The 16,496-nt window shown below is 44.3% G+C and overlaps 1 protein-coding gene and 1 non-coding gene across 2 annotated transcripts; one reads left to right on the top strand and one right to left on the bottom strand.

Annotated features, from left to right (window-relative positions):
- Positions 1–11,812: 11,812 nt before the first annotated feature.
- TRNAR-UCU lies at positions 11,813–11,885 on the bottom strand. Its single transcript has one exon. It is a non-coding gene; the product is annotated as a tRNA-Arg (tRNA).
- Positions 11,886–15,559: 3,674 nt separating this feature from the next.
- LOC116741786 (60S ribosomal protein L21-like) lies at positions 15,560–16,009 on the top strand. Its single transcript, XM_032608845.1, has one exon. The coding sequence runs from the start codon at positions 15,593–15,595 to the stop codon at positions 16,007–16,009; it is 417 nt and encodes a 138-aa protein (XP_032464736.1). The 5' UTR covers positions 15,560–15,592.
- Positions 16,010–16,496: the final 487 nt, after the last annotated feature.

Here is a 16,496-nt window from a genome sequence, read left to right as displayed (position 1 = left end):
CTCTAGGCACGTGGGCTTCAGTAGTTGTGGCTCGTGGGCTCTAGAGCACGGGCTTAGTTGCTCCGCAGCATGTGGGATCTTCCCGGACCAGGGATCGAACCCATGTCCCCTGCATTGGCAGGCGGACTCTTAACCACTTCACCACCAGGGAAGTCCCAGGAGTCTTCTATTATGAGCTTTTTATGGAAAACCAAACGATTCATTCCAACAAGTACTGCTCCCAATTAGACCAACTGAAAGCAGCACTTGACGAGAAGCACGTGGAATTAGTTAACAGAAAACACATAATCTTCCATCAGGATAACGCAAGACTGCATGTTTCTTTGATGACCAGGCAAAAACTGTTACAGCTTGGCTGGGAAGTTCTGATTCATCCGCCATATTCACCAGACATTGCACCTCTGGATTTCCATTTACTTCTGTCTTTACAAAATTCTCTTAATGGAAAAAAATTCAATTCCCTGGAAGACTGTAAAAGGTACCTGGAACAGTTCTTTGCTCAAAAAGATAAAAAGTTTTGGGAAGATGGGATTATGAAGCTGCCTGAAAAATGGCGGAAGGTAGGGGAACAAAACGGTGAATATGTTGTTCAATAAAGTTCTTGGTGAAAATGAAAAATGTGTCTTTTATTTTTACTTTAAAAACTGAAGGAACCTTTTGGCCAACCCAATACTAGACTACATGGAACCAACAATGAGATTGAGAGACAGAAAAGATGAGATTAGTGTAGGTCAGAGTTAATGAGGAAGAGGTGGCTTTGATGAATAGTAAAATGAAAAAAAAAAAAAACTTTTATAAAATCCAATCAAAGGTCATGCTAATTTTATAAAATTTAGAAAACATAGAGTAAAAGAAAATACCTCCAATCCTATTACCCAGAGAATATGACATTTTGATGTGCACATCATCTAGTACTTTTTCTATGAATTATTTTTTGTTAATTTTCAAAAATCGGACCACACTGTAAACAGCTTCTTCTACATAACAGTATGTGATGCCCATCTTTCCACATTATTAAATTTTCTTCCATCACCTCAATGTAAATGGCCACACAACATTCCATTGTACAAATGTACAGTAGCTTATTCAGTCAGTCCCTTGGTGTGCCTTCATACTAAGTTATTCTCAAGAGCATTGCCATGGGAGGTAGAATACGAATGACAAAAAGGAGAGCAGGGTAGTTACAGAGAGAAGGTTCAGAGTGGGGAGACAGCTTGGTGCCACCTCCCAGCAGGAGCTGAAGAGATCCTGACTGGAGACCAGGGTGCAAGTTAAGGGATGGAAGGGGTAAGGCTAGCCAGCGAGAATGTCAGAGGTAGGAGGGTTCTTAGAAGTCATCCCTCCTTGAGCTCCACTTCACTCTACAGCATCCCTGACAGACCCACTCCTGGGTCTGGGAGCACACTGCTGCCCAAAGCCATCTGTGTCATTGCTGCAAAGTTCACTGGTTAGAAAGTTCATTCTTTAGTCCTCTGCTTCCATTCTAGAATCATGTCACTCCTCTGCTTCTGCGGCCAAATTCCTCACTTACGGCCACAGGGCTTTACATAATTTGGCCCCTGCCTGTCTTTCCAACCCAAACCTACAACATGAACATGAGGCATTAAAAACAAACACATATTTTCGTGAAAATCTAAAATATTCCTTCTGTTGCCTTCGGTCACTGATATAGGAGGCTTGATAAACAATATTCTGTCTAAACTATCAGAAACCTCACACGATCGCTGTTCAGACTGGATGTGCAATACCTGTTACCTCCTGCTACCTTAGATTGGTGAGCAGAGAGCAATGCTATGAGCGCCGCACACAATACTCCCTGCATTATCAGGGTTCCGTAAACGCAAGCTTTTTTCACCGCCACCGCTCCCGCTGCCCACACTCACACACTGAAAAGAAAGAACAATTCTTTCTACTGAGGCACATAGGTCTCCCTGTAATTTCCACCTGTGATCTCCTTCTGCCTGCTGGAGCAGCAAAGAATCACACTAATCCTTCTTCTCTCTGACAGCCCTTCAAAAATATTAAGATGGCTATCATGTCACTCAGGAGGGTCATATTGTGGAGAGCCTGAAAGCGAGGCAGAGGAGTTTAGACTTGGCAGCTAATGAGGAGCTCTCGTGGTTCTTAAGCAGGGAGGGACATGACTAAAGCAATGTCTGAGGATGATTCAAGCAACAGCCTGGATATAGGACAACCTGGAGGGTAGGACACTGGAGACAGGGACTCTAGCTGAGGGGCTACTGTCCCCATTTAGAAAAAGAGGACCCTCGGGACTTCCCTGGAGGTCCAGTGGTTAAGAGTCTGTGCTTCCACTGCAGGGGGCACGGGTTTGATCCCTGGTCAGGGAACTAAGATCCCACATGCTGTGTGGCGTGGCCAAAAAATAGTAATAATAATAATAATAATAATTTTTTAAAAAGAAAAAGAGGACCCTGAGAAATATCATTACTGGAAGATGAAAGGGACTTGATGATGGTTTAGACATTCACGTGGGAACTTACCTATAGGTTGTTTGCACTCATCTGGCTGTTTCATCTCCTTCGTTAGACTGGGGCCCAGAATTGTGCCTTTTTGCTATCACCCCCTGCACCCCAGTACTCATAACAGGTGCTTGATAACTACCTGCTGACAATGGAATGGTTGTGGTCACACACTGAGGTCTGTCTGGGAGAATGATGGTACCGGGGTTAGGAATGAGCCACTTCACTTCACAAACATGTATTGAGCAGGTGGAGGCACTGGGGTAGATGCTGGCCCAATGGGATGGTCAGCTTTTGGTGTCAACATGGTACAGCTACAGTCCCCAGGTTTTCAATCAAACACTAATCTAGACGTTGCTGTAAAGGTATTCTGTGGATATGACGATATGATTAAAGTCTATAATCAGTTTATTTGAAGTAAGAAAGATTATCCTAGATAATCGGGGGGGGGGGGGCAATGCTTTAAGTAGTTGAAAGGCCTTAAGAGCAGAACTGAAGTTTCCTTGAAGAAGAAGTTCCACGTGTGGGCTGTAGCTTCAGCTTGTGCTCAGGAGTGTGTACACACACACACACATCTCCTACTGGTTCTGTGTCTCTGGTAGAGCCCTGACTGATGCAGTGTGTAACTGTGTACACACACAAGAAGAAACCATCACTTACTGCTGGCCAGACCCCGCACTTCCTCTGGCTCACTCAGTCCTCACACAATCCTCCTAACGGTACTAAGAGGCGGGCACTATTGTTCCCATTTTTCAGATGGGAATACTGAGACTTGAAGGAGTTTGGTAATTTGCCCGTCCCACGTTCTTCCCACATACTGTTTCCTCTATTTACAACATTTTTGCCTGGACCTTTGGATGGTGGGGTGCTTCTGAGCGTTTGAGTCTGTGCTCAGATGTCACCTCCTCAAACGGTCTTCCCTGGCCACCCAGTCTAAAGCAATGTCCTCAGTCACTCTCATGTCACCCTGTTTTATTTTTCATACACGTTATCAAATAGTAACAACGTGTATGAAAAATAAAATAAAACAGGGTATTTGACTATATGACGGTCATTCTAACCATTCCTTGTTTCAGCACCAGCCCCCTTCCCAAGCAGGATGTCAGTTTCATGAGAGCAGGTGATTTCTTTACTCTGGTCTTATTCTTCATGACTTCACTGGGGCCTGGAACAGTGCTGCACACTTAGTAGGCTAGCACTGAAAAACCGTTAAATAAATGATTTAATTCCTTAACTGGACTCAACTCCCGCTGCCAAAGAACTCAAAGTCCACTGGATAATAGAGAGAAATAAATAGCAACGTGGAAACTGTGCAGTGGGAAATTGAGATCTGATAGAAAACGTGCTGCTCACAGAAGTCGGAATGCGCACCTTGAATCAGGCGTGACGCCCTTGGGGCTGTGTGATATTGTGGTTAAGAGCACACTCTCTGGTGTTGCTCTTACTGGGTTCAACTCCCAGCACACCCTTTACTCATGAGTGTGTAACTCTGGACAGGTCCTGGCCCCTCTTGCCTCCATTTCCTCATCTGTGAACTGGAAGTAACAACAGTAGCTATCTTATAATAGCTGTGTTATCTTATAATACTGTTTTTGAAGATTAATGGGGCTAAAATGTAGGTAGTGAGTGTTTAAAACCAGGCCTGACACACAGCAGGCACTGTGTAAGCATGTGCTATTATTACTAGTGTCCCATATAACTAGATGTTAGACTCACTATTCACTCCATTGTATGTTAACGATTGTCTACCAGTTAGGTTATAAACTTCTTTTTTTAAAAATTTATTTATTTTTGGCTACGTTGGGTCTTTGTTGCTGCACGCGGGCTTTCTCTAGTTGCTGCGAGCGGGTGCTACTCTTCGTTGCGGTACGCAGGCTTCTCATTGCAGTGGCTTCTCTTGTAGCAGAGCACGGGCTCTAGGCACGCGGGTTTCAGTAGTTGTGGCACACAGGCTCTAGAGCGCAGGCTCAGTAGCCATAGCACACGGGCTTAGGTGCTCCGTGGCACGTGGGATCTTCCCGGACCAGGGATTGAACCTATGTCCCCTGCACTGGCAGGCAGATTCTTAACCACTGTGCCGCCAAGGAAGCCCCAGGTTATAAACTTCTTGAGGACAGAAGCCAAAGTCTTTTTGAGCTCGTTCCCGAATATTAAGGAATCTGGGTTTTATTTTGTCATCTGGCCTAATGGTAAGTCACCAAGAGATTTAATGCAGGGAGGACCACGGTCAGCTTTGGGTTTTTAAAAGGTTATTCGGGCAGCCAGAGAATAGCTTTATGAAGGGGGAGTGTAGTGGGTTGAACGGTGTCCTCCCTAAAATTTGTGTCTACCTAAAACCTCAGAATGTGACCTTATTTGGAAATAGGGTCTTTGCAGATGTAATTAGTTAGGATTCAGATGAGATCATACTGGATTAGGGAGGGCCCTAAATTAAATTGCTCGTGTCCTTTTAAGCAAAGGAAACAGAGACACGGGGAGGAGAAGGCATGTGAAGACGAAGGCAGAGAGTGGAGTAGTACAGCTACAAGCCAAGGAAGCCATGGACTGCCGCAATCCAGAAGTGGCTGGTAGATTCTTCCCCAGAGCTTTCAGAGGGAGCGTGGCCTTGCAGACACCTTAGTTTTCAGACTTCTAGCCTCCAGAACTGTGAAAGAGTACATTTCTGAAGCCACCCTGTTTGTGGTACTTTGTTACAGCAGCCTTGGGGAGTTAATACAGAGATTGTAGGAAAGGAGGCAAGGAGACCAGTGAGGAGGCTGATGATGGGACCCAAGTGGAAATTATGGGAGCCTAAGCCTAAGCAAAGGCACTGACGGTGAGGAGAGGAAGAGACAAACTGGAGGGACATATAGGGGGCTGAATGGACTGAACCTGGAGATAAGTGGTGCTTAGGGTCACAGAGACAGGAGTCGTCTTGAACAGCTTGCACATTTCTGGAAAGGAAGGCAAATTTTCTGGGGAGGAATAATATAGTTACGAACATGTATTTGCGGCCTGAGTAGATTTGGGGATCTGCAATATGGATTCATGAGTTAACTGCACAGAGGTTATAGCTAAAGCCATAGACTGGGTGGAGAAAGTGAGAGTTAGAGTAAGTACTCTTTCTTATTTTTTCTTTTCTAATCCCAAACTCCTAGACCTTGCCTCCCCCAATGCTCCCCCCTTGGCAACCACAAGTCTGTTCTCTATGTCTGTAAGTCTGTTTTTGTTTCATAGATGTGTTCATTTGTGTCTGTTTTTGTTTTTTTATTTTTTTGGCTGCGTTGGGTCTTACTCGCAGCACGCGGGGTCTTTGTTGTGGCGCAGGCTTCTCTCTAGTTGTGGCGTGCAGGCTCCAGGGCGCGTGGGCTCTGTAGTTTGCAGCATGCGGGCTGTCTCACTGAGGGGTGGGAGCTCAGTAGTTGTGGCACACAGGCTTAGTTGCCCCAAGGCATGTGGGATCTTAATTCCCCGACCAGGGATCGAACCCACATCCCCTGCATTGGAAGGCGGATTCTTTACCACTGGACCAGCAGGGAAGTCCCTGTGTCATATTTTAGATTCCACATATAAGTGATATCATATGGTATTTGTCTTTTTCTGACTTCACTTAGTTCTTTCTTTTTTAAAACCCTTTCAAAATAGCATATGTAAAATGCTTAAATAATACACATAAAGTGCATATCTTGATGAATTTTTACATATGTGCACCTTTGTAACTACTACACTGAGAATGTTTCCAAAAATCCAGAAGTTTCCATCGTGTCCTCTCCCAGTACCATCTCCCAAAGGTAACCACTATTCTTACTTCTGTTACTATAGATTAGTTTTGCCTGTGCCTGAACTTCATGAAAACAGATTCATGGTATATACTCTTTTGTGTCTGGTTTCTTTGGCTTAACGTGATGTCTTGAAGATTCATCCGTGTTGCTGCAGTCAGCTGTTGGTTCTTCCATTGCTGTGGACTTTGAATACACCACAATGGATTTATCCATTCTCTTGTTGACGGATGTTTAGCTTGCTTCTAATTTTTTTCCATTGCTCATTTTTACTACTATAAACATTCTGGTACCTGTCTTTTAGTGGACATAAGCACTCTTTTCTGTAAAACATAAAAGTGGACTTGCTGGGTCCTAGGAATGTATATGTTTAGTTTTCGTTCCAAAGTTGTATCAATTTATGCTCCTACCAGCAATGCATGAGAGTTCCAGTTTAGTGCAAATATTTTTCTACTTTTAATTTGTATATAATTTCACAATTTTAGAAATGTTAGCCAAAAAAAGTATTAAGAACTCCCATATATTCTTTACCCAGATGCTCTAGTTGCTAACATTTTGTCCCATGGGGTTTATCATTTTATCTATTCATCTATCTATATATCATCTATCTAGCTATATCTATGTATCTATTTAATCTACTCACACACATACATTTTTTCCTGAACTGTTTATGTCCCCTTTATTCATAAATACTTCAGTGTATATTTCATAAGAACAAGAAATTTCTCTTATGTTAACCACAGCACATTTATCAAAATCAGGTAATGTAACATTGACACAAAATTATTATCCTGATCCACAGTTCACGTTCAATTTCACCAACTGCTCTGACAATGTCCTATTTTAGAGCTATTTCCTTTTCTGATCCAGCATCCAATCCAGGATCACACATTGCATTTACTGTCCATATCTTTTTAGTCTTCATTAATCCAGATTAGGTCCTTAGCCTTCCTTTATCTTTTATGAACCTGATTTTGTGTGTGTGGATATTACAGGCTAGTTATTTTGTAGAACACCCTTCAGTTTGGTTTTCTTGATGGTTCCTCACAATTAGATTCAGGCTGTGCTGTTTTGGCAGGTGTACCATGGAAATGACGCCGAGTCCTCAGAGTAATATAGCAGGAGGCATGTGAGGTCAGTTTGTGTCTTTATTGGTATTGTTAACTTTAATTAAATGTCTATGGTTGTGTTCACCAGGCTAAACCACTGTAGAATTACTAATTTTCCCTTTGTAGTTAATAAGTAATTTGCAGGGAGGTGCTTTTAGTTTATGTAGGTATCCTATTCTTCACCAAACTTCCGAGTTTTATGATCCATTGATAATTCTTGTTTGAATCAATTCTTACTACTAATGGTTGCACAATGATAATATCCTAACTTCATCATTGTCTCTACATTTATTAGTTGCTATTCTGCTATAAGGGAGAGCTATCCCTTCTTCCCTATTTAGTTATTTACATTAGTATGAGCTCATAGGTTTTTATTTTATTCTATGAATAGTCTACTGTAATAGTACCATTCTTATTTTTAAAAAATGTTTTTTTTCTTTTGGCCACACCATGCAGCTTGAGGGATCTTAGTTCCCAACCAGGGATCGAACCTGTGCTCCCTGCTGTGCAAGCATGAAGTCCTAGCCACTGGCCCATCAGGGAATTCCCAGTGCCATTCTTATTTATGTTGATGTTCAGATGGCCCCAGATTTGATCAATGAGGGCCCCTTCTGACTCCTCTGTTCTTTGTGACATATCGCCATTATATTTTTAGCACTTCCTTGTCTTCTGGTATTCTAGGCTCATCTGCACCTTCCCTCTCTCAGCTCTAAAACCAGCCATTTATCCAAGGAGCCCTGGTTCCTTTTAGTGGAGAATGGTATTTAGAAACCAAGATCCGGGTGCCAGGTGTGCTCAATGCTACTGGGTATTCTTCTAAGCCCTTTAGTATACAGAACTAAGAAATATAAATAATAAGTTTATGTCTTAATTTATTTCTCTATCTGTACACACACACACATGTGCACAATCATGAACTCATACAGATACCTCCATTCCAATTCAGTACCACAGGACTCATTTTAATCTTCCCTTTCTCCATGTTTGTAACCCTCTTCTCTAACAGCAAGGAGTGGCTCTCATTAGCTCCAGTATATTATTCATTTGCTCAGCTCTACAACACACAAAAAGTATTTCAGGACTGCTAACCCATAACACTACAGGAAAAATTCCTTCTAACTAGAATTCAATATTTGTTAATTTCTGTTTATTTACTCTTTCAGTGTGGCAATATTAATTATTTGAAACAGAGTTAGGTTCATCTGTTCCTATTTGTATTCAGTTTTTAGGTTGTTTCTCCTCTCCTCATGCTTGTTGATTTTTTTTTTAAAGAGTAGAAGTATTCCTCACTAGGAATACTAGAAGTATTCCTCGCCTAGGGCCTGTAGGGTTTATGGATGGCATCGTGAGGTCTGTAAAGCCACTGGAGTTTGATGCAAATTATGTGTGCACTTTTTTCTGGGGACAGAATCCATAGCTTTAAAAATATTCTGGGGACTTCCCTGGCGGTCCAGTGGTTAGGACTCCGCGCTTCCACTGCAGGGGGCACAGGTTTGACCCCTGGTCGGGGAACTAAGATCCTGCATGCCGCATGGCATGGCCAAAAAAGAAAATCCTCGAAATGGTCTTTAACCCCAAATATTTAGAGGAGCAAGAGAGAACAGGAACCCAGGGGCCCTCTTAGAGGCCTCCTACCAGTGGGGTAGGAAGTTCCACTAGATCGTGAGACTTTCCAGGGGAGATAGGATCTTATTTATCTTATATCCCCAGTTGCCAAGCACACACACAGATGCTGAGTGAACAGACCCAAAGGAGAGAAGAGAAACTTGGGAGCAAATGTGCACATTGAAGCAAGCTCAGGACTGCTCTTTCTTCCTAAGGGCCTGCCCACCAGTGACAACATAGCATCCTGTCAGATGTCTTAGATTCTGGGACTCCCAGGGAGGCCTAGAAACAAAGCAGAACTGGAGATGTGTGTGCAGGGGATATACAGCCTGCGCATTTGTCTACAGGTACACCAGAAACATAAACTAGGGGAACAATTTTAGTTTGCTGCAGAGACACTGACCCAAGAGTCCAATGTACTCCTTGCATGGGTTTCTTTTGGCTGCAAGGTCTCTGCCAAATTGGAGAACCAGAGCTATTATACCTGCGTAGGGAAGCTGTGTGTCATGCAGGGTTTGTCCCTGTCAGGCTCCCCACCTGGGTGTGGCGGGAGGTGTAGGAACCTACTTTGGCATCTGACACAGGATGTTTCACTGAAGGACAGCACCGCTCCTCAGGGAGCTTCTGCTGCTAAAGAGGAGCCTAAGGAGGTAGATAATGAAGTGTGGGTCTCCTCTGTACGGCACATCCCACTAAGCGCTGGCCAGGAATCCAAAAGAAATGGAAAACCTGGTCCCTGCCACGTGGTTCAAAGAATGTTTAGAAAGTTATGTTTAGGCAAAGGCAAAGTCACAGAACACAAGCCGAGTCCCCCGTACGAGCTGAGTGATCTGTGGGGTGGGGAAGTTAGAGGAAGTTTCCTTAAAGGAAGGAGTTGATATGGACGTTGAAGAAGGATTGAGTCTGAAGAAAAAAGAGACAAGAGACAAGGGTGTTCCACCCAGCAGAGATGGCTCAAGGAATAAGCAGAGGTATGGAGAAGAGGTGGCTGATCCTGAGCGCAGAGAAGGGAGGTTTCTTCAAATACCACATGGGAAGGTGCTGAGGTCATATCCCATAAAAGACACTTGTGCTTCAAGAGGGACAATGCGATGAAAATGATTTTTGAGGAAGAGACTCTGTGTAGGTCTGAATTAGGGACCCACCAAATGCAAGGAGGATGGCAGGGGGATTTCTAAATTCACCTGGATGGGAGATATTTGCCTGGGCTGAGACAGATGGCAGTGTGCCCATCTGTTCACCCTACCTCCTAGCAGATCAATAAAATATGAAAATAATAATTTATATTTTATATGGCTCTGTGGTCTCATCTGTGCAAGATCACATTTGCACATACAGAATTCTTCCAAACAACAATGAGAATTATTTATAATGATTTATCGAGTGTCTACTATGTGCTGCTCATTGCATTAACAGCTCAGGTGAACCTCACAACCACTGTCTGAGGGAAATACACGAGAAGCCGTGTACTTTGTAACTTGGTATCATGTGTTGTGGATTTGCCCAAACGTAAGTCTCGTAAGAACCCTGTGTGTTAGGTGTGGCAGGAATTATGATCTCCGTTTTGCAGATAAGAAAACGGATGCTGAGAAAGGTTAAGGCACTTGCTCATAGCCACACAGCCAAGGAGTGTCGGCCAGCTCTTTGGATCCTGACACCTTACTTTTACTCTGATTCCACAGACACGGTGTTAAATTTAAAAGAGACCTCCAGTGTAAAACACCACTTTGGCCTGGATCTGCTGCCCACTTCAGCTAAACACACCAATTCCTGACATTGATTTATTAGTAATTCAGCTTGCTCAGGGTCACTCAGTTGAGTCTGGACTGCCTGGACAAGGTGCCCAAGGAGCAGAAGTAGAGGGGACCAGCCCTCCCGTCACCTCCCCATCTTTTAGAAGACATTAAACACTCTCTGCTTCCCCCACCCCCTGACTCAGAGAGGGCCTGGGTTGCCAGAAGGTGGACAACACATTCGATCTGCATTACATCAGCTTGCACAGCAAGATAAAGGCGGACAGAGTGAGCGCAGGGTCTCAAGGTCACCATTATTTCTTCATGCCAGGGTCGAGTCTTAGGAAAGCAAATAAAATGCTGTTGCTTGCTTGGAATTAGAGGAGGCAAGGAGGAGATCCCTGGGAGGCACTTTCCTAGGCCTCGGCCACCAGATACTCCTGCCAGCCCCTCAAAATCCACTCCCACTCCCCAGCCACATGCCTAGCCCACACAAGCAACAAGTTCTGCCACTTAAGGTGTTCTCCCCTTGTCCCCTCAAATTCTCTCTCTGCCAGGACCATGAGCTGCTTGTTTCTAACCTATACAATTACATGGGTAATTGTGAACCAAGATGGTTCTTGCTGGTCTCACCTTTGCAACACGTGAACTTAAGGTACATTTTGCATCTGGCTAAATCCTCAGATCTCTGCTTTATCTTCTACCTGGCTCACCTGATTCTCAGACCACTTTCCATAAATCACAGCAACAACTACAACCAAGCACCAGCAGTGGAGGTGGGGGGAGCACAGGGCCCACACATGGCTCCAGAGAGGGATGGGGGAGACCCCATGTGCAGGAGCTGGAAGACAGTCAACGCCTAAGACGGGAAGCAAACGGGCCACTTTTTAGCTTCAGGCCAAGGTCAGGTGCTATACCTGTTCTTATCAAGTTAATGGCTTGACATGTTTGCCATCTGAGAACAAGACATTAAAAGAGGCTCGGAAGCAAGGAGTCAGATTCAGGGTTTAGCTCACTTGCCTGTCTCACAGGTGCTCCAAGATGATGGCTGTGTCCCTCCTGGGGGCAATGCACAATTCTTCTTTTTTTCTTTTTTTGCTGTACTGCACGGGCATGCGGGATCTTAGTTCCCTGACCAGGGATCGAACCTGTGCCTCCTGCAGTAGAAGCGCAGAGTCTTAACCACTGGACCACCAGGGAAGTCCCCAAGGCACAATTCTTAATATGAAATTCTTCACGCAGCATTTTCTTACTTTAGAGCTTTCGTTCCACAAGATGTATTGAGCACTTACTATGTGCCGGCATTGACAATGAGCAATTTATAATTTTGCACTTATTATGTAGGACCTGTTCATTCTCACCACAGCCCTGTGGGTTAGCTATAAAAATGCCCCATTTCACAGATGAGGAGACTGAGGCTCAGAAAGGTAAGAAGCATGCCTGAATTCACACAGCAAGTACATGACAGAATCAGGATTCCAATGGCTGTGTGGCTCACCACGGCCCCTTGGGGCACCTGAGAAGTGAGAGGCAGTCCTACCTACAAAGCCACAACCCAGGGGAGAGATGGGCTTGCAAACAGATCGTGAAACATAAGGTTTTCCTGGCTCTGACAGAAGCAGGAAGAAAGTGTTCTCTTTTTCTCTCTGCCTCTTCCTGCAGTGGTGCTCAAGGGTGGGACCCAGACCTTTGGAAATGTCAAGTTGAACACTGTCTTTCTGTGGCTGCCCACTTCTTTGCTAGTTGTCAGAGGGTCCAGAGGCCTATGAGGAATGGCCACCCTGGAGGGTCCTTCTGTTCGCATTTGACAGCCAGGACTGTCACCCACTGTCTTGTTCACTCTCTCACTTCTTCCTGGTCTCTGCTCTGGTCTCACCTCCCCAGGGACATCTTCCTCGAATTCCTTACCTAAATAGCCTACCCCACTCCTTTGTGCCTTGCACCTGCTTTACTTCTCTTACCGCATTCATCACCATCTGAAGTTTCATTATACACTTATCTGCATATTGTCCGTCCCCCCAAATGAAGACAGGCCTTTTCCTGTCTCAGTTGCTGCTCTACCCCCAGTACCTAGAACAGGATCTGGAACACAATCAACAATAAGTAATTTATTGAGCAAGTAAATCAATTTAAACCTTACAACAATCCTGCAAGGAAGGTATCATTAACATCACGAACCTCATCATCATTTTAAAAATAAGGGAACAGGCATAGAGAAGTCATACGGCAAGTCAGGTCACGCAGGGCACCCCGTCAGTCTGGATGTGTGCCCGGGCCCCTCTCATTCCCACACCGCCCTCTTAGCCCAACATTGTCTTCCTCTCCTCCTTTGACTCAGTCCACAGTTCTGTAGTCCAGGGACTGTTGGCTGATTGTGGAAAGGAAAGAAACCCAGCAACACCCGGGAGAGCCATTTACAGCCCCTGGGCAGGGCAGAGTGGCATCCTCCGAGAAGCACAGCACAGCATCGGTGTCACCATCTCCCTTCCGGTTGCCACCGAGCATCCAGCCGCCGTGCAGTGGGCCGAACCCAGATCATCCTCCAGACAGCAAGAGCCTCTCAACCTCACTGGTGATGCAAGAAACACCTGCCTCTCTCCCTCCTGGCCTTTCACTGGGAGCCCTGCAGCCAGGCGCCACTCACAACAGGCCCCATGTTGAGTGAAAGAGTCCACGTCACCAACCTGTGGATGTCTACCCTGCCGTGGGCAGCAGGCTGCTCCCAGCACTGTGAGGGCGGAAACCTGGGTGAAGACCCATCTTTGGGTTCCTGGCAGAGACAACCCATAGGGAGGGGATGTGAGGGCAGGACTGCAAGCGTGTGTGTGAGGGGCCAGCAATGCCCCAGAGCTAAGTCACTCACACACAAAAAGAACACACACAGGGTCTCAGAGTGAAAAGAAATGTTACAAGTAGCTGGGAGATCTGGGTGTTTGTCACAGTCCATCTCTTACAAGCTGTGTGGTGTGACATCGGGAAATTACCTCCTTTGTCAAATAGGGATAATAAAATAATACCTGCTCAGAGTGCTTCCTACAGAGTAAGAATAAAATTCAGTAACAAATATGTGAAAGCATCTTAGAAACTCTAAAGTATCCATAAACACAGAGATGTGTTGCATACATTGTTTTCTGATTAAAAAAGGAAAATGACTCATTATGGAAAATATAATGAATATAATCAATATACATAAAGTATAAAGAAGAAAATAAAAATCACCTATAATTCTACTACTTACAATCACTGTTACCATTTTGTATATCTCTTTCAGTCTTTTATCCAAAGCACACATATGCAAATATATTTTTTATATGCATATGCCCACTCACCACAAGACTGGATTACATGGACTTTACCACCAGGGCTTTTAGAACTTTTATCATTAACTTCGTTAGAGTAGGAATCTCAGTCTATAACGGAACTTTACCATTGCTCTGGCTAAGTAAGAAGTTTTAGAAACTTACTGTTAATAATCCCTCAGTCCTTTAGTTTACTAAATATGCAGTTACCTACAACATGTACATTGGGAGAACCATTACACTGGGAATCAGGAGATCTGAGCTCTTTCCCTGAGTCTGCCAATAAAGAGCAGTGTATGGGAGGTGCTGATGGGAGGTACTGATCCATCTCCACCCGGTAGGTAAAGTCAGGGAGACAGTACACCTGCATTAATTCCGGTCCCATTTAACAAGTCCTAACAACCAAGGCAAAGGCCACCTTGAGAGAGTCTGCTGGTTTCTAAGATGCTAACATACCATTCCCTTTGCCTCCACCACTTCCTCATGATTCATTCCCATCTAAACCAGAGCTAAACCATGCCCCAGAGTGGTTGACTGTTTCTGCAAGGGATGAGGAATACTGTACACCTCCCAGTTCCACTGTCCACCTTGAGGGGTCAGAGCCACATCCTCTCTGAGGCCAGTTGGGTCTTGTTTTCTCCAAGTGAGCTCTTGAAACAACTGCAGCTGCGCTTGTTAACCATGCACATTCCCAGGGCCCCAGTCAGAGTCTTTGGGGGTGGGGCTCAGGAATCTGCATGTTTAACAGTGTCCACTGCCCCTCTCCCCATGCCCCAAGTGATTCTGATGTCCTCACAAAGTCTGAGAACTCATCCAGTCCAACATCCCATTTTATAGATGGGAAAACTGAGGCTTATGGTTACAAAGCCACGAGTGGCTCAGTCAGGGCCATAGGACCAGAACGCAAATTTATTTCTCAATCTCTCTCTCCTTCTTTTTTCCCTCCCTCACTCCCTCCATTCCTTCTTTCCTCTCTTTATTTCAAGAACATAGACTTTTTCTCTCTCACCATATACAGGTCAGCAGAGAGGCTCCAGTTCACTGGGCAGCTCTGCTCCACAGGGCTATAGAATTCAGAGTTCTTGTGTGCTTAAATAATGTTCTAGGGGTTTTTTTCTTTTAAAGTCCTAATTCTTTTAAAAGTCAGTAATAACGAAAGATGGTTTGACACATAGCAATGAGTAGCCATAATTTTTCATCTGCCAAGGAGGCTAAGACTTAGAGTGGGAGTGAATGAAAAGTAGTCTTAACCATTTGTTCACACATGCATACCTTCCTTTATTCATCAAACAGTCACTGACCATCCAATAGGTGAGTGGTGCTGGGACTACAACGGCACCTAAGACAGGGCCCCTGCCTTTGTTCTAAGTCAGTTCACATCACAGTGTCACTCAGACTAGAAAATGAAACCGGATGACTTATGAGCAAGCGTTGGGGCAAAAGGGGCCAGTGGTAGCCCCAAAGGAGAAAGAACACGGTCCCAGTCCAGCTTTGTTCTCTCCTGTGACCATCCCCTTTAGCTTCCCTCTTCTTGGAGGGGCAGAATCTGTGGCGCAAGAGTCACATACACTTTCAGCTGGAACCACCATCTTCCAGTAATTCGCCAAAATGACCAACACAAAGGGAAAGAGGAGGGACACCCGCTACATGTTCTCTAGGCCTTTTAGAAAACATGGAGTTGTTCCTTTGGTCACAAACATGCGAATCTACAAGAAAGGTGATATTGTAGATATCAAGGGAATGGGCACTGTTCAAAAAGGAATGCCCCACAAATGTTACCATGGCAAAACTGGGAGAGTCTACAATGTTACCCAGCATGCTGTTGGCATCATTGTAAACAAACAAGTTAAGGGCAAGATTCTTGCCAAGAGAATTCATGTGCGTATCGAGCATATTAAGCACCCTAAGAGCCGAGATAACTTCCTGAAACGGGTGAAGGAAAATGATCAGAAAAAGAAGGAAGCCAAAGAGAAAGGGACTTGGGTACCTTTCTCTGGGTACCACCCAGAGAAGCACACTTCGTGAGAACCAATGGAAAGGAGCCTGAACTGTTGGAGCCCATTCCCTATGAATTCGTGGCATGATGGGTGGAAAGAAAAGAGAAGAACTAGACTGTATAAATGTTTCTCTTAATTGAGTAGAAGTGTGTGTCCCTTCCCCCAAACAAATATTTAAAGCACATTTTGTGTCCGAATTCAGAGGGTGACGTCTTTACTTTTCAAATTTAGTGGGTTTTCTTCCTGAAAGATGTGAGGCAGTTTGTTGTGCAATTATTCCACTGGTTAATAAACTGCCGGCTAGTGTGTATAAAATATTTGTACTAGTTTGAAAATAGTCTCTAAACTCCTATGAAAAAAGGACTTAAAATAAATAAATGAAAGGTTATCTGTTGCATTATAGTTACGCTCAGGAAAAGTTGATTACTCATAATTGCATCATAAATTAAGTAGCTGGGTTTGAGGATCAGGAACTTAACTTTGAAGCCTACTACTTAAAAATACATTGTTAAACT

Source organism: Phocoena sinus, chromosome 16 (genome assembly GCF_008692025.1).
Source record: "Phocoena sinus isolate mPhoSin1 chromosome 16, mPhoSin1.pri, whole genome shotgun sequence".
Lineage (NCBI taxonomy): Eukaryota > Metazoa > Chordata > Mammalia > Artiodactyla > Phocoenidae > Phocoena > Phocoena sinus.
This window is presented reverse-complemented; position numbering and strand designations above follow the sequence as displayed.

Coding starts and splice junctions, on each gene's coding strand:
- LOC116741786 (XM_032608845.1), top strand. CDS start 15,593: ATGACCAACACAAAGGGAAAGAGGAGGGACACCCGCTACATGTTCTCT.